This window comes from Colletotrichum phormii (genome assembly GCF_030913505.1).
Source record: "Colletotrichum phormii strain CBS 102054 chromosome Unknown BDP81scaffold_21, whole genome shotgun sequence".
Lineage (NCBI taxonomy): Eukaryota > Fungi > Ascomycota > Sordariomycetes > Glomerellales > Glomerellaceae > Colletotrichum > Colletotrichum phormii.
Window position 1 is genome coordinate 391,964 of NW_026851463.1, and position 19,166 is coordinate 411,129.

The 19,166-nt window shown below is 51.5% G+C and overlaps 8 protein-coding genes across 8 annotated transcripts; 4 read left to right on the forward strand and 4 right to left on the reverse strand.

The window, feature by feature from the left end:
- Window positions 1-1,011: 1,011 nt before the first annotated feature.
- Window positions 1,012-2,212, reverse strand: BDP81DRAFT_483868 (N-acetyltransferase). Its single transcript, XM_060595081.1, has 3 exons — window positions 1,711-2,212; window positions 1,609-1,660; window positions 1,012-1,557 (listed from the first exon to the last, which is right to left on the reverse strand). The coding sequence occupies exons 1-3, from the start codon at window positions 2,037-2,039 to the stop codon at window positions 1,093-1,095; spliced, it is 846 nt and encodes a 281-aa protein (XP_060441139.1). The 5' UTR covers window positions 2,040-2,212; the 3' UTR covers window positions 1,012-1,092.
- A 687-nt stretch (window positions 2,213-2,899) lies between these two features.
- Window positions 2,900-3,233, forward strand: BDP81DRAFT_328706 (uncharacterized protein; the record flags this gene model as incomplete). Its single annotated transcript, XM_060585240.1, has 2 exons — window positions 2,900-2,938; window positions 3,003-3,233. 2 exons carry the CDS (start codon window positions 2,900-2,902, stop codon window positions 3,231-3,233), a joined length of 270 nt encoding a protein of 89 aa, XP_060441140.1.
- Window positions 3,234-3,370: 137 nt separating this feature from the next.
- On the reverse strand, window positions 3,371-4,147 carry BDP81DRAFT_328433 (triosephosphate isomerase; the record flags this gene model as incomplete). The annotated part of the gene is made up of 1 exon (XM_060585217.1): window positions 3,371-4,147. One exon carries the CDS (start codon window positions 4,145-4,147, stop codon window positions 3,371-3,373), a length of 777 nt encoding a protein of 258 aa, XP_060441141.1.
- A 980-nt stretch (window positions 4,148-5,127) lies between these two features.
- Window positions 5,128-5,863, reverse strand: BDP81DRAFT_436253 (ribose 5-phosphate isomerase). The gene is made up of 2 exons (XM_060591116.1): window positions 5,681-5,863; window positions 5,128-5,626 (listed from the first exon to the last, which is right to left on the reverse strand). Exons 1-2 carry the CDS (start codon window positions 5,726-5,728, stop codon window positions 5,195-5,197), a joined length of 480 nt encoding a protein of 159 aa, XP_060441142.1. The 5' UTR covers window positions 5,729-5,863; the 3' UTR covers window positions 5,128-5,194.
- Window positions 5,864-6,060: 197 nt separating this feature from the next.
- Window positions 6,061-8,042, forward strand: BDP81DRAFT_436254 (dihydroxyacetone kinase). The gene has a single exon (XM_060591117.1). It carries the CDS (start codon window positions 6,198-6,200, stop codon window positions 7,974-7,976), a length of 1,779 nt encoding a protein of 592 aa, XP_060441143.1. The 5' UTR covers window positions 6,061-6,197; the 3' UTR covers window positions 7,977-8,042.
- Window positions 8,043-10,664: 2,622 nt separating this feature from the next.
- On the forward strand, window positions 10,665-13,495 carry BDP81DRAFT_99622 (fungal-specific transcription factor domain-containing protein). The gene is made up of 4 exons (XM_060596561.1): window positions 10,665-12,043; window positions 12,103-12,235; window positions 12,308-12,637; window positions 12,696-13,495. Exons 1-4 carry the CDS (start codon window positions 10,840-10,842, stop codon window positions 13,408-13,410), a joined length of 2,382 nt encoding a protein of 793 aa, XP_060441144.1. The 5' UTR covers window positions 10,665-10,839; the 3' UTR covers window positions 13,411-13,495.
- A 1,211-nt stretch (window positions 13,496-14,706) lies between these two features.
- Window positions 14,707-17,525, forward strand: BDP81DRAFT_99635 (uncharacterized protein). The gene has a single exon (XM_060596562.1). It carries the CDS (start codon window positions 14,799-14,801, stop codon window positions 17,166-17,168), a length of 2,370 nt encoding a protein of 789 aa, XP_060441145.1. The 5' UTR covers window positions 14,707-14,798; the 3' UTR covers window positions 17,169-17,525.
- Window positions 17,273-17,959, reverse strand: BDP81DRAFT_474518 (uncharacterized protein; the record flags this gene model as incomplete). Its single annotated transcript, XM_060594691.1, has 1 exon — window positions 17,273-17,959. The coding sequence occupies one exon, from the start codon at window positions 17,957-17,959 to the stop codon at window positions 17,393-17,395; it is 567 nt and encodes a 188-aa protein (XP_060441146.1). The 3' UTR covers window positions 17,273-17,392.
- Between the last annotated feature and the right edge of the window lie 1,207 nt (window positions 17,960-19,166).

The window sequence follows — 19,166 nt, forward strand, 5'->3', positions numbered from 1 at the left end:
GTGGCCAGTTGAGTATGAACCAGTTGAAACTGACCGTTGCAAGCTGTACTTGCAAATGACAGGCTCTATTAATTTCCTCTCGACCGGTACGCGCCCCGATATAACTTACGCAACTAGCAAACTCTGCGAAGCCAACAGCCGTCCTGGTGAGCACCACTTCGCAGCAATCAAGCACCTCATGAGATACCTCACTGGCACAGTCGACCTCGGCATCACCTTTGACGCTTCTATGCCTATTGATGACCTCGGACTCCATGCTGCCAGCGACGCGGCCTTTGGCGACTGTCACCTTACCCGAGTGAGCACTGGAGGATACGTCGTTATCCTTGCCGGTGGCCCAGTGATATGGAAGTCGAAGAAACAGACTTACGTCACAACCAGCTCTACGGAAGCTGAATTCATTAACCTTACTCCAACGGGACTTTCGGTCCAATGGGTTCATAAGCTGCTGAGACTTCTCGGCTGCACTCAACCTCGTCCTACGGTCCTATTTACTGATTCCCGCAACGCGCTGATCAACGTAACGAATCCACTAAACCAGGCGCGAACCAGGAACATCGATCTACGATACAAGTGGATCATCGATCAAGTCAAAAACGGCTTGTTCAACCTCAAACTTATCCGAACACATGACATGCCTGCTGACGGACTCACGAAGCCGTTAAATCACGAGAAGCACGCCAACTTCGTCAAAATGCTTGGCCTTACGAAAATCGCTTGCAAATGAGCATATAGATATCCTTATACCCGACCGAACAAACAAGGGATAAAGGATTATTTGGCTCAGGCACAGGACGGAGGATATAGGCGGAGCATGGGATACAGCGGAGGACTAATTGGGATTGTCGGTATTTGAGCCTGCTTCTCACATGTACGATAGTTTTCACTGTGGCTGGCCTGAGGGGCGGTGTGGCAGGTGCAGGTGGGTCACGTGAGGCAGCTCCTTCACATCTCGGAGCTGCCCCACCTACACCTTGCCCAGATATCCAGCCCAGCCAGCGCTCAGCTTTTCCTATCATCATCATCATCAGATCCAATACAGTAGTATTGCCTCCACAGAGATCCAACAGTAAATGTCACAATGTCCCTCTGCTACTTCTTCTCCAACGACTCCTGAGGCATACCCTTGATAGCCTTCTGTTCCGCGGGTGTAAGTGAGATGTAAAAGTACTTCTCGATAGCCCGCACGCGCTCAGCCTCGCTATTCAACGTCTCCAAAACCTCAACCTTGTCGCCAATCTTGCGCTTCACCTCATCCTTGTGCAGCACAATAGTGCCTTCGGCCTCTCTCGTCTCAGTATTTAGAATCGTCCGCATGCACAAGACCGTCTTGACAAAGTAGCTGGTTGGTCTCATCATGACGGCATAGTTCATGACTTCAAAGTCCTCAGGGAAAAATTCTTGCTCTATGAAGCAGTTACGCTCTCGGAAGGGGCCATCGGCGGTGTCGGTTGAAGAGTACACCCACATGCGCTGGCTCGAATCCGTGTTTTGGTCTAGCTTTTGGTAGACGAGCTTGCCTCGCAGGGGAGCGATGGTGGTGAACTCGTGGCCGATCTCTTTGTTCAAGGGCACGGGAATCATGGTTGCTCATTTGCCGAACCCGACGTCGACTAGGTAGCGCTGAGCTTCGATCGTGACGATGTTGAGCATATGGGACCTGCCCAAGGTCAGCGCTAAGTTGTTATTGGAGTTCGCACAAATGCCTACCATCCGCCGAACCTCTCATCTCCCTTGATCTTTGCACCAACGCTGACGAGACTAAAGTCGAGTCCCTTGAGGATAGCACCGAATAAGGCGTTCAGCTCCATGCAATAACCGCCTTTACCCTGGACTACAACCTTGTCGAAGAGATCCTCAAGATCAATGGAAATCAGGCGGTGCTTTGAGTAGTGCAGGGTCAAACTCTCGAAGGGAACTCGGGCAAGTTGATGAGCCTGGAGTTCCTTCAAGAGCTGCAGCCGATCCGATGCATGTTTCTCCCGCGGGTAGTTGGTGTGGTGGAGGTATCGATCAATTTGCTCCTCGGTGTACGACATGGTGAGCACCGACTTAGTCTGGAAAGACGTGCAGGTTGGAAGGAATTGCTTAACGTAAGTGTAGAGAAATTCCTTCGAAGTTATATCGACTTGATTACCAATCCAATGTGTTTTCGTATCTTGATACGATGCAGATGCAACTCCAACTGCAGGTTTGAATAGCTCCGATGAAGTTCAGCTTGGGTGCTTTCTTTGGCATGAGTAAAAGTTTCTACATGTACTAATGACGTGGGGCATCCTGAAGGGCGCGCAGGCTTGCGATATCGGCCATGAATTGGTAAGGCAGTCAAGACAAGCGCCCTCGGTTAAGGCAATCTTGGGGGCCATCTCATAACTGATGTGACCGAAAGACAGGTAATATCGGCGAGAGTGAACGTTTATTTCAATGGAAACTAATGATGATGAGATCCATTTCTTGAATTGCTAAGGATGTATTGCTAACAGGGGATGATACCTGCTGAAAACCCCACGCAGCCACGCAGAGCCAAGCGGCTGGTGGACCTTGGTAGTTCATCATGTTTGCAAGCGAAGGGGGCAAATGTTTAGACATCTGGGCTTTGGCTTCCCCTGTGTTTGATGGTGGATGGAAACGACTTTGAGATGCATTTTGTTTGTGCAATTGGGATGTGATGTACTTCGCTGCAAGAAATACAAGCGAAAAGACGAGTTGATGCTAGAGCCCCCTTTTAGGAAGGTGATTGTTGCACCTGTGAGCGCGTAATCACGGGCGCTTCTGCCACGCCACTGGTCAACCCAACTTCACAACGACAACAACACAGTCTCCAAACGTATTTCGATATCACTCTTGATCAATGCGATCATACATCTTTGCACTTTTGATTGCGTGTATAGTCTCCGCAATGGGTGAGAAGTTCATCATCGAGTTTGGCAGCAGCAAGGTGTGTTCTTACCATCGACTCAACTGTCTGTGCCCCGCGGGATGCGCTGATACTCGCCCCACAGGATGAAGATAGAGAAGCTCTCATCAACAAGTTGACAGCGGATGAAAGAACCAAGGTAGTGAAGAGATTTGATCATGCGATCTTCTCTGGGGTAGTCATTGAGACTGGGAATCACAACATGGACACTCTTCGGGCTTTACCCAACGTCGGCAATGTCTGGCCATCGAGAAACGAGGGGCTTCTGGGGGCGCTTGGAGGTTCGGAAGCGCGAAGAGAATCTGCCGAGTTATAAGCGATGCAAGAGTCAAAGTCAAGCATTCAGAAAACCCAAGAGATGTAAAAATGAAGTTCGCCCCGTCTAGCGACAACCAGAATGAGCATTTACAATGCACGTCTACCACATGTCTATAGCTTTTGAGAAGATTGAGTCTAAGCCTTGAAAGAAGCCACTTCCGATACAGTGGTGAGGAATCTTGGCACATCATGCCCAAACCGCCCAAGAAACAGCCCATCGACGGCCTCGCCCAGCTTCTCAAACAAGCCCGGCCCAGCACTGCCGCCATAAATGACTCTAGTCGTGCCCGTTCTCCTCTTAACGCTCTCAAATGCCCTAATCCCCTTGACCACCTCAATAACGTGGCCCTCGCTGGCCGGCTCGCTTGCGCCAATCGCCCAGACAGGCTCATACGCGATGATAACTTCGGCAGACTCAGGCACGTCCGCCAGGGACTGATCAATCTGGACTTGACACTCTCCCAGTGCGATGCTCAAGTCTCCCTTTGTCTTTTCGCCGATACAAATCAAAGGCGCCATCCCGTTCCTGCTCGCCGCGGCGGCTTTCTTGGCCACGACCTCATCGGTCTCGCCAAATATTCTCCTTCTTTCCGCATGTCCGATCTCGACGATTGAGACGCCCGTTTCACGTAGGACAGCCGGGCTAACTTCTCCGGTGAAGGCTCCAAAGTCATCCCAGTGGCAGTCTTGTGCGCCCAGCCGGATTGGCACAGCTGAAGACTTGAGGGCTTCGCTGACGGGGTGGATGGAGATGAAATCGGGAATGATGAAGATGTCGACGTTTTCCAGAGATGTTGAAGACAGGGCGTCTAGTTGTGTCTGAACTGTGGCGATGAAGTCGAGCGTGCGTTGGAGCGGGAAGTACATCTTCGTCGAAAGGCCGATGAGCCTCCGGTTCGGTGGTGTAGTCATCTTGAGGGTATGGCACTGCTCTGTGCAACGTTATCTGGACGGCTTCTCCTTCGACCATTGACCTGGTGCTTCACGGGTTGTTGAGTTGCATGTGAAGAAACGCAGCGTCCGGGCCATGCACTTCAAATAGTGCGGAAAATCGGGACCGTACCCCGCCAGGAGGGGCTTGCGGCCGGTCACTCGACCCATCTTTGCGGCAATCTTCCTCATCATGTCGTCAAACTTCCCGGTTGTCCGATGGCCTCAAACGGCGATGAAGTTGTCAATCACGGACTCGGAAAGCACGATGTTTCTCCGTCCATCGTTGGTGACATATGCGGCCAGACTTCCGCTGAGAAATCTCACCAAGCTCACTTGAATTCTGCCCCACCAAGGTCAAGACGCGGGGAAGCAAGGAATGATGAGGTCCATCTCGATGCAGAGGGTAAATGGAAACGAGAGTTGAAAGAGCGAACAATGTAGAGTGAGTAGAGGGCAATTCCCTGAAGATTGGAGTCAAGGAGTTTTAGGCTATCCTGTGAATAAACAACCAGCTCACCTGGAACCATCCACTTATTGCTGCTCTTAGAGTCTCAATGCTAATCGAGCTTGCCGCGGGCTTTCCGTCGCCTCACTGGTCACGCTTGTGAGAATGAACAAAATGAGTGAAAGGAAATAAAATTAGGATGGTGGCTGTTCATGCAGTCTTAAGTACTTTTTCTATGATTTAGTACTAAGTAGGGTTGTACTTTGGCCTCGAATCTGTCACTTCATACCACGGTCCTGGATCAGTCTGTCAGGTTCTGCATGTAGCCTCAGTCACTGCGCGCCGAGGCGTACATGTGAGACGAATCAATATGTTTTATCGTTCTACTAAGTCTGGATGGATAATGGCGTGATTGCGAAATCTCAACGACTTTGGGTGTGAGATGAGAGCACAGGGCACGAGATCAGATATCCACAAGAACTCAGTATGTCATCGCGAATGCCGCGATTCAGGATAAACGACGAACGAAATGAACGCTTTTATTAATCGTAATTGAAATGAAATGCAACTACCTGCCTGCTTCATGCAGTGGCCTCCAGACTCTTGATGACGTGAACCTTTTCAGCACTGTTGCTCGTAGGGTCGAATGTGTACCCAAGCCAGTCCTTTGCAAGCCGCCTCGCAAGCTCCAAACCAATGACTCTCTCACCCATACACAGCACTTGGGCATCGTTGCTGAGAATTGAACGCTCGACGCTGAAGCTGTCGTGTGCCGTCACAGCGCGGATGCCCTTGATCTTGTTGGCGGCGATGGCCATGCCGAGTCCTGTGCCGCAGATGAGCAGTGCGCGGTCGGCCTTGCCGTCGGCTACCATTTGAGCGGCGGCCGCGGCTCTGTGAGGGTACGCCGTCTTGTCTGCGCCGTCATGGCTTCCGACATCCTCGACGAACTCGACGCGAGCGTCCTTTTCAAAGTCGGCCTTGATTGTGTCCTTGTACTTGATGCCAGCCTCCTGTTCATGTGTCAGTCTAAACTTATGAGAAGTAAAGCGAGTTTGACGACTTACGTCGCATCCGACGACAATGCGGTACTTGGAAACGGGGTTGCTGCCCATCTTGATGTTCTTGTATGATGTGGGGTGGTGAAGCTGGATGACGGGATTTGGAAATGGAGGCTTCTTAGGGGTTTCGGATGTAGGGAGATGAGCATCAAGAAGTACCAAAGGCCGTAACCACGACTTGCAATACTTATAAAGCGTAGAGACCGTCATGTGCATCGGTGTGGGTGTGATTTGTCGCGGATGGCTCACCCCCTAGCCGATCTTCCGCAGCGGAAATCCGGGGTCGAGACGCACCTACGGCCGATTTACTGGGTCCCCGGAAAATCGCACACCATCAACCGACCACACCACATATGATATCGAGCGTTCGGCAACAGAATGAGCTTATCTGTAGGAAAAGTTAGAGTCAAATTGAACTTCAACATCAGAGGAAGCGCATTCTGGTCATTGTTGCAACTTGTTTTATTAGCTCCATCGACACCCAATACCTCTACACTTACAGATAGAAGCATCATCACGAGCCATGTCCGACCGCCACATCTTCACCTCCTCGGAGGGACTCGTTGATAAGTCCCTCAGAGGTTTCATCTCATACAACCCTTCCCTTGGTCTGGACCAGTCAAACCGTGTGGTCTTTGACTCAACATACGACAAGTCCAAAATCAGCATCATCTCTGGCGGTGGCTCCGGTCACGAGCCCGCGTGGGCAGGTTATGTCGGCAACAACATGTTGGCGGCTTCCGTGTCCGGAGACATCTTTGCCAGCCCGTCCGCGAAGCAAATTCAGTCTGCCATTGAGCGTGTGCCTTCAGACGTCGGCACTATCCTCGTCATCACAAACTACACCGGCGACTGCCTCCACTTTGGCCTCGCTGCCGAAAAGGCACGGAGTCGCGGGCACAACTGCCGCATGATCATCTGCGGCGACGATGTGTCTGTTGGAAAGGCTGGTGGTAGCTTGGTAGGACGCAGAGGTCTTGCCGGGCAGATTGGTGTTCTCAAAGTCATCAGTGGAGCGGCCGGCGTCAAGGCTGGCACTCTCGATGATATCCACAAGCTCGGTGTTTCCGTCGAGTCTGAGATTGTGTCCATCGCGGCCACCATGGACCACTGCCACGTACCAGGGCGCACAGAGCACGCTCGTCTGGGCGCTGACGAGGTAGAGGTTGGAACTGGACCTCACAATGAGCCTGGCTACAGCAAGGTCTCGCCTGCGCCGTCTGCAGAGGGTCTGATTGACCAGCTGCTGCGGTACTGCTTGGACCAAGAGGATCACGACCGGGCGTATATCAAGTTCAACAACGACGACGAGACAATCCTTCTCGTCAGCAACTTTGGAGGCATCTCCTACCTGGAAATGGGCGCTTTGGTCGACGAGCTCCTTGAGCAGCTTGACACAAAGTGGAACATTAGGCCTGCGAGAGTGTACTCCGGCCCTCTCGAAACCTCTCTCAACGCACCTGCATTCTCAATTTCCCTGATGAACATCACAGCGGCATCGAAGAAATGCAGCTTCTCAGCAGAGCAAATCTTCCAATTCGCTGACCTCAAGACCAACACACACTGGGAGTCGATGGCCGGAGCTCAAGCTGTCCGCCGTGACAGAAAACTCCAGTTCGTAAAGTCACCTCCCGAGGAGCCAAAGAAGATCGAAGCAGACCGTGACGTCAGGATGGACCCGGCAACGCTAAAGTCTATGCTGAACAAGGCTTGCCTGGCGGTTGTCGAAGCCGAGCCCGACTTGACAAAGTGGGACATGGTGATGGGTGACGGCGACTGCGGTGAGACACTCAAGACAGGCGCGTCGCATCTCCTTGATGCTCTAGACAACAAGGGCATCGCAGCTGAAGGATCGATCGTCTCGGTTCTTCACGAGCTGGAAGACATTGTTGAGAGCAAAATGGGTGGCACGCTTGGGGGTATCCTCGGCATCTTCTTCGTTTCGCTTAGCAACTCTGTAGAAGAGAACGCGTCGCTGGCAAAGTCGCAAGGTATCTTGCCTCTCTGGACACTAGCGCTCACGTCTGCTCTGGAGCACCTGAGCCACTACACACCCGCTAAGATCGGAGACCGGACCATCTTGGATACGTTGATCCCCTTTGTCGATGCGATTCGCAACAAGGGCTTCGAGGGAGCGGTCGAGGCAGCGGTCGAGGGGGCCGAGTACACCAGAAAGACCAAGGCGAAGCTGGGTCGCGCTACGTATGTTGCGGCGTCTGGAAAGGATACATCGTTCCACCCTGACCCTGGTGCCTGGGGTGCGATGGTTGCAATCAAGGGCTTGCAGTCCGGCATGGCTTGAGGTGCCTTCAATTTCCTACATAATTTAGCGTTAGATTTGAATTTACTAAAATCATTCAACTTCAAATTCCTGCAATCTCTCTAGTAGCTCTGTGAGTCGTCGTTCCAAAGCGTTTTCATGAAACTTCGCCAAATGTGTCTAGGTATGGACAACTTAAACATCGTGAAGCCTCATTTAAGCACTCACCTCAAGTCACCGCTATTCTACACTGGTATACTTGATGTACAACTGACGGTCTTCCCCATAACGGTGATTTATGACTTCGTGTTGGTTCCATAATGAGATGCCCAGAAATGACATATTATAAGGCTGGGCCTTACGACTATTTGAGTGAGTATGGAGCTCTGCAAGTTGCTAGTTGCAACTCCTGAGCTGGCCCGGGACAAGCGAATAGATGCGCTATACACTAAGTTACCAACTACAAACACCACGAAAATCGTCACTCAAGAACCTCACATTCAAGGCCACGGCAGTACTCTATCTTGCCAAGCCAGCTCTTAACGAAGCAGAAAGCTGCAATTCGCAACCCGCAACCCCTGCCCCTGACACTATGATCCATGAGCAGCCTCGGCGCTTGTATGACAGCATCATTCCGAGTTGACTATTTCATCTCGACGCTTGATTCGTCAATTGACCAGAGATGCCAGGGGTTCGAGCGAGATGCAAGCACTTTACACATGGCAGACTAAGGCGTTGCCCAGAAGCTTAGCTCTCTCATCTGCCGGCGACCACCCACGTTGTCGGGATCAGACTGACCGTTCCTGAGGGTCGCCCGAGTTGCCGGAAAAGACAGGGGAGCAGCATATGCCATCAAGCTGTCAAGCTGTCAGGTCCTTGTGGCAGATCAGATCTACCAATCGAGGCAGCGGGGGCCTAACAGCCAAGCTGGAACAGGCCGACGAAGTGAAATTTGTTGTAGCCGAGAGCTGTTTAATGATTTCAAGAGTTGACAAGCAGTCAAGCAGGCTTTTGTGAATCAATAGGTAACTCGGTCCCCATTCGAGCACGCTCACATCATCCCCCTTTGATCTTCGGCAGAGTCATCCTTTGACTGTGTCACCTTGTCAGCATCAAGTTCATACATGTAACTTCCAAATAGGTAGCATGACTCCCGGCAACAACCAGCGCAATTTGTTCATCACTTGGGTCACCGACAACACAGCGGTCTCAAGGCAACTTCGTAAGAATTGATTGACTGTGATTGCGTTCCCACCAGACCATTGCCCAACCTGCCCAAAGACCACCTCACGATAGCATTGGCACTGCCCTCGTCCATGTTGACCGGATGACTTCGGTTCGGGGACTCGGCTCGGCGGAGGCTCCGCTCCCGAACACACGCTAATTTCCCCAAGGCAGGCCATGGAAACCGGGGTTCAGAGGGTCAGCGGCTCGACTTTCTCAAATAGATGCAACATCAGCAGGACCCCTTTCCCCAGGATTGCGGAAAAGTTTTGCCACGTCTCCGCACCGTTCGCATTGGCTGCGGCTCACATCCGGGGCATTCTTCCGGGAGGGGGGAAGCCGTAGGAACGTGGATGATTGCCACATTTCCGCAGGCTTCGTATTAGTTATGACACACTCCCACCGTCTGTCCTTTGCCCCCGGGAAGGAAAGCTGTACACATGAACACATCTTGCGGGGCCTGCCCCGCATATGTGTTCCAGCGACCGGATCTCTTGGGGTGCTGTTCGAGGCTTCAAGGCTCAAGCTGTTCGTGCTTCCCGGGTAGCTTGAGCTCTTGACTTGTTCCTTGACGTGGTCATGCGATCTTGACCTCCTGAGGTCCAGACTTTTGGATATTGGAAGGAAAACTGGGACTTACCAACCTCAACGTCGCGGATGTTTTGTTGTTAGATGAGACTAGACCCGGAACTATGGGGGCGCTTGAGGGTCCCGGGGAAATCGTATGCGCCGGGTTACCTATTTGGGCAATCCGAGGTCCGGGGCACAGACGTGATCAGAGTGGCGGGTTGGCCGGGTCAATCCTTTTTGAGTTCAAGGGGGTCCAACTTGCGGAGTCTGGGGGTTCGCGGGGGCAAGGATTTTTGGGGACTTGAGGCTCCTATTGATGGACCTAACGACGTTCTGCTCACCGTGAGTCTTTGCAAACGAATAGCTCAATGCTGACACCGGGAGTTTGGATAGACTGATACGCATCTCAGATTCGAGTCCCTCGATAATGGAATTCGTACGAGCGATCATGCCGAGATCGGAGCCATGAGAAGTCCATGCATACATATCAACCAGGGCCAACAACTGACAAGACGGGAACTGAAAGAGCCAAACACTCCACAAGGATGTCTTACAAGTAGAACCCCTGGGAGTCTGTCAATTTCTGCCGTTTGCCTCCCCCTCATCCCACGATTAACCGGACTGCCCGGCGTTTGGTCACTGGTGTCCGGTGTTCGTGCCGCCCTGGTAGCTGCCGAGAAACAGCTCTCGCCTTCCACGTACCTCATTGCAGTGCCAATGTTGTTGGTTGACGACAATTGGCTGACCTTCTCCAATGACATGGGGATATAGGCACGCTTACCATCATCCTTACCTGGGGGGGTGTGTTGCGATTTGTGCTGGGACGAAGGGTCCTAATCCGAGATGGGTAATGCCGGGGCTCTTTATGCTCGCCGTTTCTGCTCTTCAGACTAGCAGATCGTGACCAACAAAACAAAGTTAGCTGTCGTGTGTTGCACTTTTTTTCTGGGCCCATTCTGCCCCCACGTACCTTACTTTGTTGCTCATCGTGACCGCCCTCCCCCCACGAGATCCAAATCTTTCAATCTTCTCTACCCGCACACACATCCCACACGCTGACTGGAGAAGGAAGAGATTAATCGCAGTTTGACAACTTCCAACAACTCCAATCATGACCCGAGACCGACACGCGAGCCGCGCGAGTTTCGCATGCGTACGATGCAAGAAGGACAAGAGACGATGCGACATCTCTCAGATTTTGAGCTCGGGGGACCGACTGGACCGGTCCTGCACCTCATGTCGGAACAAGAACGAAAAGTGCGAGGTCCGGTACGGCGAGGACAAGCGTAGCCAACGCCAGCCAAACGAGACAAAAGCACTGCAACGGCGAATGCAGGCATTAGAGGAGTTCGTTAAGAACGTTTCCCGGTCCGAGAGTACCAACAAGAACCCAGAGCTGCCGCCTTCGCGGCATAAGGCGGATGACGATTCAGATTGTCTGATGGAACAGGCACGGCGGATTGTCGCCAACTATCAGGATGCGAGGACACGTGCCTTTCCGAGTCCTGCCAGCTCTTCAAGTCCGGGGACTCAAAACATGACGATATCTATCTCCCCTCCAGAGGGAGCACAAAGCAATTGGGCTGTGACGTCGCAACAGGACCTTCACCCCGCCTCACACTCTCGATCTGTCTCCTTCTCGGGCCAAAACAGACCGAAGACTGACGACATCACGCACAATGGCATTCGATCCATCTCCTTTTCAGGCCCAAGCAGACCAGAGTTTGACTGCGTCTCTGAGGGCTTCCCTCCCGTCATGGAGGAGATGGGAACACCCGATAGCATGCATGACTTTGACCAATTCCTGGGCTCTTCGACCCTATTCCCGTACTCGGAGAACCAGACCCGCTCAAGGAGTCCACGCGGGGAAGGCCCTTCCTTTGAGGACGACTCAAGCCAACAAGCCCGCGGTGCCCTCGAAAGCTTTCCCGAGCCAGAGCCCATTGTTTCCCACTTACTAGACCTCTTCTGGAAATGGCAATCATCTCATCTCCTTGTCATTGACCGTGCTTTATTCCTCGGCCATAGAGAAATCTGGGATGATAGTGAGGGACACCACGGCGATCGAAACTACTACACCCCATGTCTGCTGTACGCGATCATGGCCCTGGCATCGATGATTAGTCTTGATAAGGGAGTTGTGCGGTACTCTACTTCTACCGGCGGTGTTGCCGGAGAGACTTTTGCGAAGCGAGCGCGCTCAATGTTTGATCTCGAAATGGACCACCCGACCATTTCCACTGTCCAGGCGGCATTAATACTTGGCTCTCGCTATGGGGCTATGAAGGACAACTCTCTTGGTTGGATGTACAGCGGTAAGACTGTTCTCAACCATCGACAAGTTTCAGCTGCTAATGAGTTTATTTTGCCACAGGCATTGCTTTCAGGATGGCAAGTAAATTGGGTCTACATCTTGACTGTTCCAAAGCTGTTTCGTCTGGCAAGATGAGTCAGGAGATGGCAGAACTCAGGAGGAGAGTATTTTGGGGCTGCCATATTGAAGACAAGTAAGTGTATCAGGGGAATATTGTTGACCTCCAAAAGCAAATTAGCAATGGCTAACCTTTGATTGTAATCAGTCTCTTCAGCGCTTACTGTGGGCGTCCAAACTCGTTTATGGAGTGGGACATCTCCATTCCTGTACCTGAACGACAAGTAACAAGCGTTGACAAAGAAGACGCCCAATCGACTTCATTACTCTTACACCACACCTCCACACTCTCAGTGCTGTGCTCTAAGATACTGATTAGTATCCACCGTCAAAGACGTCATTCATCGACAGGTGAGATGCGATTGAAAGCATCTCAACTTCACAGAGCCCTATGGCAGTGGCATCATGATCTTCCTAAGAGCCTGACATGGTCCAGTGACTCAAACATCTTGGCACAGCCCCATGTCTTCATCTTACAGTAAGTACCTTAAACATCCAGCCTAGCTGAGGGGGTTTGTAGCTAATGAAACACGCAGGATGAACTTTTACTTCGCTCTCATTCTGCTCCACCGACCATTCCTCCGATTCTCTTCAAAGTTTCTCGACATCGACGACATGAGCTCGTCACCTCTGAACTCTACACACGCATGCGCCACAGCAGCAGCAAACATTACGAAGCTCGCAACCACCTACAGGCGGTCTTTCAACATGAGGCAGATGCCGCCATCAGTCGTTCACTTCATCTTCATCGCGGGTAGCATCCATCTCCTCAACCTCCGCGCAGCACAACCAGGAAACCACGAGGTCCTCCTCCAGAGCTCCACCGAAGCGTTGTCCGAGCTTGGAAAGTCGTACCCTGTGGCGCACAAGGCTGGTACCGAGCTGGAAGGCCTGATCGAAAAATGGAGGTCGGCGAAAGAGGCCGAGAAGAGGGCCGCTGAGACGAACAGGGCGGCGCAAGAGGTTGGGAACACGATGAACTCTGGATGTGCGATTCGGCCAGGTGTATCTGGTTTTCTCGATATTGATTTCTCTCCACTGGAGGAGCTTGGGGAGTTTATGGATATGAAAAAGGGCCAACAGCCTGCCACAAAGTCTGTATTTGAGATGCCACCTGATATTGGCTTCCACGAACAGCTGTCGCTGGACCAAAGCGGCAATGATTGTATGTTTTTGGGGCAGGATTGGCTTCAGGATGGAACGGGTTTCGAGAGTATGGACGGAAGCGGTTGTCCTTGGATGTACAATTAATGACAAAAAGCTGTAGAGTTGCTCGATGCGCTGTATAATACCACGAAATCGATGTTTTCAGATGAGCATTGCTAGCCACTGAGTAAATTGTGAATAAGCGTCACAAGGGTTTGGCTGTAATTATCAGTGGTAGTGGATTTGGGAATCCCAGCTTGATGAACTACCATCCCGTCGCTGGATATGCATAGAAGGCTGACCCGTATGTCTCAGTTACGACCACAGTGCTGACGTAGTGCGGTCGTCGAAAGTCTTGGGCTTGCGTCTGAACATACATAGCAGTGGGTGACTTCAAATTAGTTCAAGGTCATTTCCACAAGTAATCGTCAACTTCTTGCTTAGATCTCATCGATGTCAGTTGTCGGATCGATAGCGACCAAGAACTTCATCCACAGATGCGGACGGCATGTCGCCTGCAGTGTAGGCCCTGAAAATCGGGGGCCCTCCGAGCCCTTCGCTGCTGTGAGCTGCCGACACTCACTGCAACGCGGTCAATGAACTCCACCAAAGGGGGCGTTTCTGCGCTAAACAGCGGTCACATAGTCTGAGTCCACGGGGTATCCCTGTCAACTCTAATATCTTGGCCCGTTTCCATCTTACCCGGAACTTGCGGGAAAGAACATCATCTCCTGTGGATTCATTGGGTATGTTAAGTAGCGTGCGTGGAGAGAATTGCCAAGTTCAGAGAATTAGAGAAGTTAGAAATAGCGTTTTGGAAGCTGTGAACCTTCAAAGGGGCCGGGAGCTAGAGAGCGCGCGGTTAGTTGTGGTTTTCGGGAGCAAAGAAGCTTACACCTTCTTACACCGGCTAGCTCTCACGAAGTAAAACTGTTGGTATCCCTATCACAGGGAAGTTGGTTCGAACCGTAGGGTCCTGGGGGTGACGAAGTATCAATATCTCTGTATTGATTGATTCTGCGTAATGTGTAAAAGGGAGATTCCAACCGTAGGTTGGTTGGGTAGTCGCGGTCTAATTGTACCACCTCGAGGTGGCCCATGCTCTTGCCCTTATCCGCGGTCGAATTGGACTTCCAATCCGACAAAAACCTCATCCAATATAAGAGAGTTCTCGAAACCCCATGCCTCATTTCCTTCAATTTTGGGATGGGGAGATTTCGGTTCGTTTCCTCACAAGAGCTGTGGAAGAAGGTGACTTCTCCCCGGTAAAACTGCATAATGTCAATTAATGTTTCCTAGCGCATCTGTCTGACTCGGTGTAATTGTAGTCAGCTCCCGGACGAAGTGCCCGTGATACTCCCGGTTCTTCCGGCAGTCGATGACTACTGTGTCGTATAAATCAATGAAGACCCCCTAGTCGCGACGATCTTGCTTGAATTGCAGGCCAGGTTGTACTGGGGATTTTAGGTGTCCTTTGGGCAAAAGTTGCAATCATGCCTCGTCACTCTTTTATCAAGTCACTCGTTTTTTCTTCATTCATTTTAACATCTCTGGCCGGGAGAGGTTCAGTCAAACACCCAAAACCGTATCATGAGGTGTCGCAACTGTCGAACGATGACTACATTGGGTTTGCCGGCAGCACCACCACGGATCATTTGAATCCTCGACAAAAAAAGACCGTCGATGGACTAACATCCATCGACACCTTCGCTTACAAGGGGGAAACATGGACAGCTTACGAAGACATCACTCGATTCGACGGCCCGCTAGTCCTGGTGTCAGCTTCTGGAACACGCAGAGAAATCAAGCGATACGTTGAAGCCTCCACAGATGAGTCCGTATCTATCAACCGGACAGTAGACGCTTACTTTGGCTTGGATCCTGCAAACGATGTCAATCTCAAGCAAAATGATGTGTTGGCAGAGCGTCTTCTTCAAGATGGCGAGCCGATTGAGGAACACGTTCGCGATGTCATCGACTTGTCCTTCCTGCCATGGGATGTGTACCTCGGAAACGTCCAGGCAAACGACACCATGGCCCTCGACTGGCAGTCTGTGACAAAGAACTACGCCCCTTGGGATGACATGTTGGAGGCCGCGGACGGAACTCACTCGAACTACACTTTCGATGGCCTGCTCAACGGATGGATGCCTGCTTCTCGAAAGATTTACCGCGGCCTTGTCGACACAACCGACTGGGTTGATATCACGACCTTCGCCGACATCGACTCTCCAGATCCCGATATTGTTCACATTTGGTTCTCAATCAAGTATGTCAAGGGCGGAGTCCTGCGTGCACAGAAGTACGCGCTGGATTACAAGCAGTTCCTGCCGTTGAAGGCGCATCCCACCGCCGATGACTATTACCCTGCTCTGATGCGATTCGCGGACTACTGGGACTCACATGTTAAGGACGAGATTTCTTTGACTCTGCCGGACATGAGTTGGTCTGATATGGGGAAACATGCCTTTGGTATGGAGCTTGTTAATCGCGCTGGAGGTGTCACTCCAAGGTACGGTGCCTTCGAACGCGACTACGGTGGATCAGAGTACGACGGCTTCCAAGACATCATGACCATGTCTCTCACAGCCAACTTGGCCTGGGGACGGTTTACTCAGGCCAAGGCCATCCTTGAGAACTACATGGACTGGTATACCTACGACAACGGAGCCATCAAGATGCGTGGGCCTGCTGTGCCCCAGTTCGGCATGTCGCTTTCTCTGATCGCGCGCTATGTGCAGTACACGGGCGACACTGCGTTCCCCGAAAAGTACAAAACAAAGATCCTTGCCTGGGCCAACATGCTCACAACCCGCCAAGACGAGAACTTGAAGCTCCCCAAAGATGATCCGTACTACGGCCTCATCTCTGGCTGGAGCGAGTCTGATGCTGCATTGAGAAATGATGCATGGCGATTTGAGAAGCCATACTGGAACAACGCGGCGTTCGCTGCTCGCGGTCTGAAGGATCTCAGCAAGATTGAGACGTTTGCTGACCATGCCAACGACTGGAACGCTCGAGCTGAACAGCTCATTAACCAGACATCCCTGAAATTGGACCAATGGATTCAGAGGAACTTCACGCCTGCTTACGTTCCTGTTCTGCCGAATGAGACGACCCATGTTCTCGAGGACTTGGCCGAAAAGGGGGATGCGTCCTCTCAGCGGTGGTCACACCGCGTCTACTCGGAAATGCTTCAGGCATCAGTGCTCTCATCGAACCATACCGACATGGTGATTGACTCCATGCGCGCTTACGGAATCACCAGCGTGGGTGTGGTCGCCAACGTGATGCCTCTCAGAGCCGATACCCGCGACATTCTAGGCTTCATTTCTTACGGCTACGCATTGTCGCTGCTTCTCCAGGACCGCCTTGACGAGTTTGCTCTCTTCTTGTACTCTCATAGATACCACGTCTATAACAGGGGCCTATGGCTTGCGGCTGAAGTTGCCGGAACTGGAGGTGGTTCCAGCACATACTGTCAGCCTTCGCAGTTTACAGTTCCCGTTCTGCTCAGGGCAGCGTTTTTATTCGATCACCCCGACAAGGAGGCTTTGCTTGTTGGACGAGGCGTTCCGAGAAAGTGGCTTAGCAAGGGTCAGGTCGCAGTCCAGAGGGCCCCGACCAAATGGGGCCTGGTCGACCTCGATATGCAGTTGGACGAGAAGGCTGGTACCATCACTACGGTGCTAGGCTTCACCAGGGCGCCTCCAGCTGAAGTGTGGGTTAAGCTGCGGGTCCCGGAGGGAAGCCAGCTGAAGAACGTCACTGTCGATGGTGGCGCGACGGAGTGGAAGGGAGAAGAGGTCATACTGAAGCTTGCCTCAACGGCGCGTAATGCCACTGTCATAGGAAAATTCTAGGCGCTAGTGTTCGATCGATAGAGTTGATTACATGCCCCATTGAGAGTACCGAGAATCGTAATGTGTCGCAAAAACGACGCCGTTAATTACGGGCAGCAATTAACGCCATATATACCGTACGACATAATGTGCCCCCATTGGATGATTGAGCTCAAAGTATGTCTCCCTAGGTGACGGTGGTCGTTTCCTATTCCCCATCCCATGCCCACTCTTCACCACGTTTCTCAGTCCATAAGACTCCGTAAAAGCGGTATAGGCTTGACAGTTGACGGCCAAGGTATCCGTGAGTCATCAAACCTGTTCTCAAAGGCGATGGTAGAGTCCAAATCTAGGACTAGGTAGTCATTGTTGATGAATTGAACTTCCATCTTGTGACCTTCCCACCAACGAAGTGGATTCATGTCGTAGAGACCCGCGGTCCGCGGACAAACGAAGTCAACGACGCCGAAGGTAAGGCCAGGTCTGATTAGAAGCTCCCCCTCCAAGAGCTTTGGATTGCCCATGACGAAAGACTTTGTTCTCTTGATGGCTTCACGTGCTTTCGCAGGAATACCATCCGGATAAGGGATATCTTGCTCCCATAAGTAAAATTCCCGCCACCCGATAAACGGATCATGGGAGTAATCGCCCGTGTCTTTCTCGGGTATCGGTGTATCAATCTCCTCCACGGTGAACAATCGGTATGTGCACATTCTTGTAACATCTCGAGTTATTGGGAGGCGGAGTCGTATCTTTTTCTTGAGTGATGCCTTCTGAAGCGCCGCGTCCATCCCTTCCCTGATTGACTTCATTGTGCGCCCTGATTAAGTCTCTCTGGAGTCGATGTTCCCATTTGCGGCACTCGCGTTCGATATTTGCTTCCTTGAACCTGTCGCCTTCGTTCGTCTTGCAGGTCATGCCGAACACTCTTTTTTGTATGCCTCTAATCTCTCATTGCAATTGCAGTCGGCCTCCTCTACGCCGCTGGGGCAAAAGCATGCAGGAGAACTTCTGGCGCTGGTCGCGAGGCTCGACAGGTCATCGTCATAAATGCTCGGGGTTGTGTACGGCAGATTAGAAGTAGTAAGTTTTTCTTGATATCGAAGGTACCACGCTGGGTATCCTTCTTGGTGGGAGCTCGAGCTCATTTGAGGCTGTCGTTGGTTGGGCGATATTTGCCCGCTGTACATAAGTACCTACATGTACTTTACCTTAGTGTAAGGTAAGATACTGTAGAGAAAAGACGATGTGTAAGTAAGTACTCACTTTTCGCATCGATGATGTTTTTGCTCATTGAAATTTGGAAGCGCCGTCTTTTGCGCTAGTGCCATCACCATCATGTCCATTTTTTCCCTCTTCCTCCAAGTGGAAAATATTAGTGCCCGGTAGTCAGGACAACACCACACCCTCGGCACCCACCATCCATGTTCGAAGTTTCTGTCCAAGGTCTAATGCAACTGATCAGCTATTGGCTTGACTTATGAAGGACATTGTGAATGAAGGAGTGCACACAGCACTCATTATCCCATTGACTGCTGGATGGCGTCACTACATCCATCTCCAGTCTTTCTCTAATTTCGCCCTATTTCGAGATTATTTATAGGCTGATATAAGTTAAGGGAAATAGGGTCGGATTATTAGATTATTTAGCAGTTGATGGGATATACTGTACAATTTCAACATGTCGAATTAGCAGGTCACTGACCACCTCAAGTTGGAGCCGGTGGTGTTGACAAGAGGATAGCCTGTAATGTTAGTCACTGCTTCCCTCGCGATGGCCTAGTAGTGATATTTTGCCAGAGAATGCAGTCAAGGGACGGTATGAAGTACGTTGAACTTGGCCTATTGCAGGCAGGAACAAAACTTCGCTGGGTGGCACCAATTCTCTGCCAATCAATGCCCTGGCTGGCTGCTGATGACTGCATGAGGCCCAATCAACGAGGTTACAGGCGTGATAAGAACTGAATGCACTTCCCCTCACTAGCCTGATTTCTCATCACACATCCTCTCAACAATAAT

Coding starts and splice junctions, on each gene's coding strand:
- BDP81DRAFT_483868 (XM_060595081.1), bottom strand. CDS start 2,039: ATGTCGTACACCGAGGAGCAAATTGATCGATACCTCCACCACACCAAC. Junction 1,661..1,710: donor GATGAGAGGTTCGGCGGATG/GTAGGCATTTGT, acceptor GACCTTGGGCAG/GTCCCATATGCTCAACATCG. Junction 1,558..1,608: donor CTCAGCGCTACCTAGTCGAC/GTCGGGTTCGGC, acceptor TTGAACAAAGAG/ATCGGCCACGAGTTCACCAC.
- BDP81DRAFT_99635 (XM_060596562.1), top strand. CDS start 14,799: ATGCCTCGTCACTCTTTTATCAAGTCACTCGTTTTTTCTTCATTCATT.
- BDP81DRAFT_436253 (XM_060591116.1), bottom strand. CDS start 5,728: ATGGGCAGCAACCCCGTTTCCAAGTACCGCATTGTCGTCGGATGCGAC. Junction 5,627..5,680: donor GCATTGTCGTCGGATGCGAC/GTAAGTCGTCAA, acceptor ACACATGAACAG/GAGGCTGGCATCAAGTACAA.
- BDP81DRAFT_99622 (XM_060596561.1), top strand. CDS start 10,840: ATGACCCGAGACCGACACGCGAGCCGCGCGAGTTTCGCATGCGTACGA. Junction 12,044..12,102: donor TCTTGGTTGGATGTACAGCG/GTAAGACTGTTC, acceptor ATTTTGCCACAG/GCATTGCTTTCAGGATGGCA. Junction 12,236..12,307: donor GGCTGCCATATTGAAGACAA/GTAAGTGTATCA, acceptor GATTGTAATCAG/TCTCTTCAGCGCTTACTGTG.
- BDP81DRAFT_436254 (XM_060591117.1), top strand. CDS start 6,198: ATGTCCGACCGCCACATCTTCACCTCCTCGGAGGGACTCGTTGATAAG.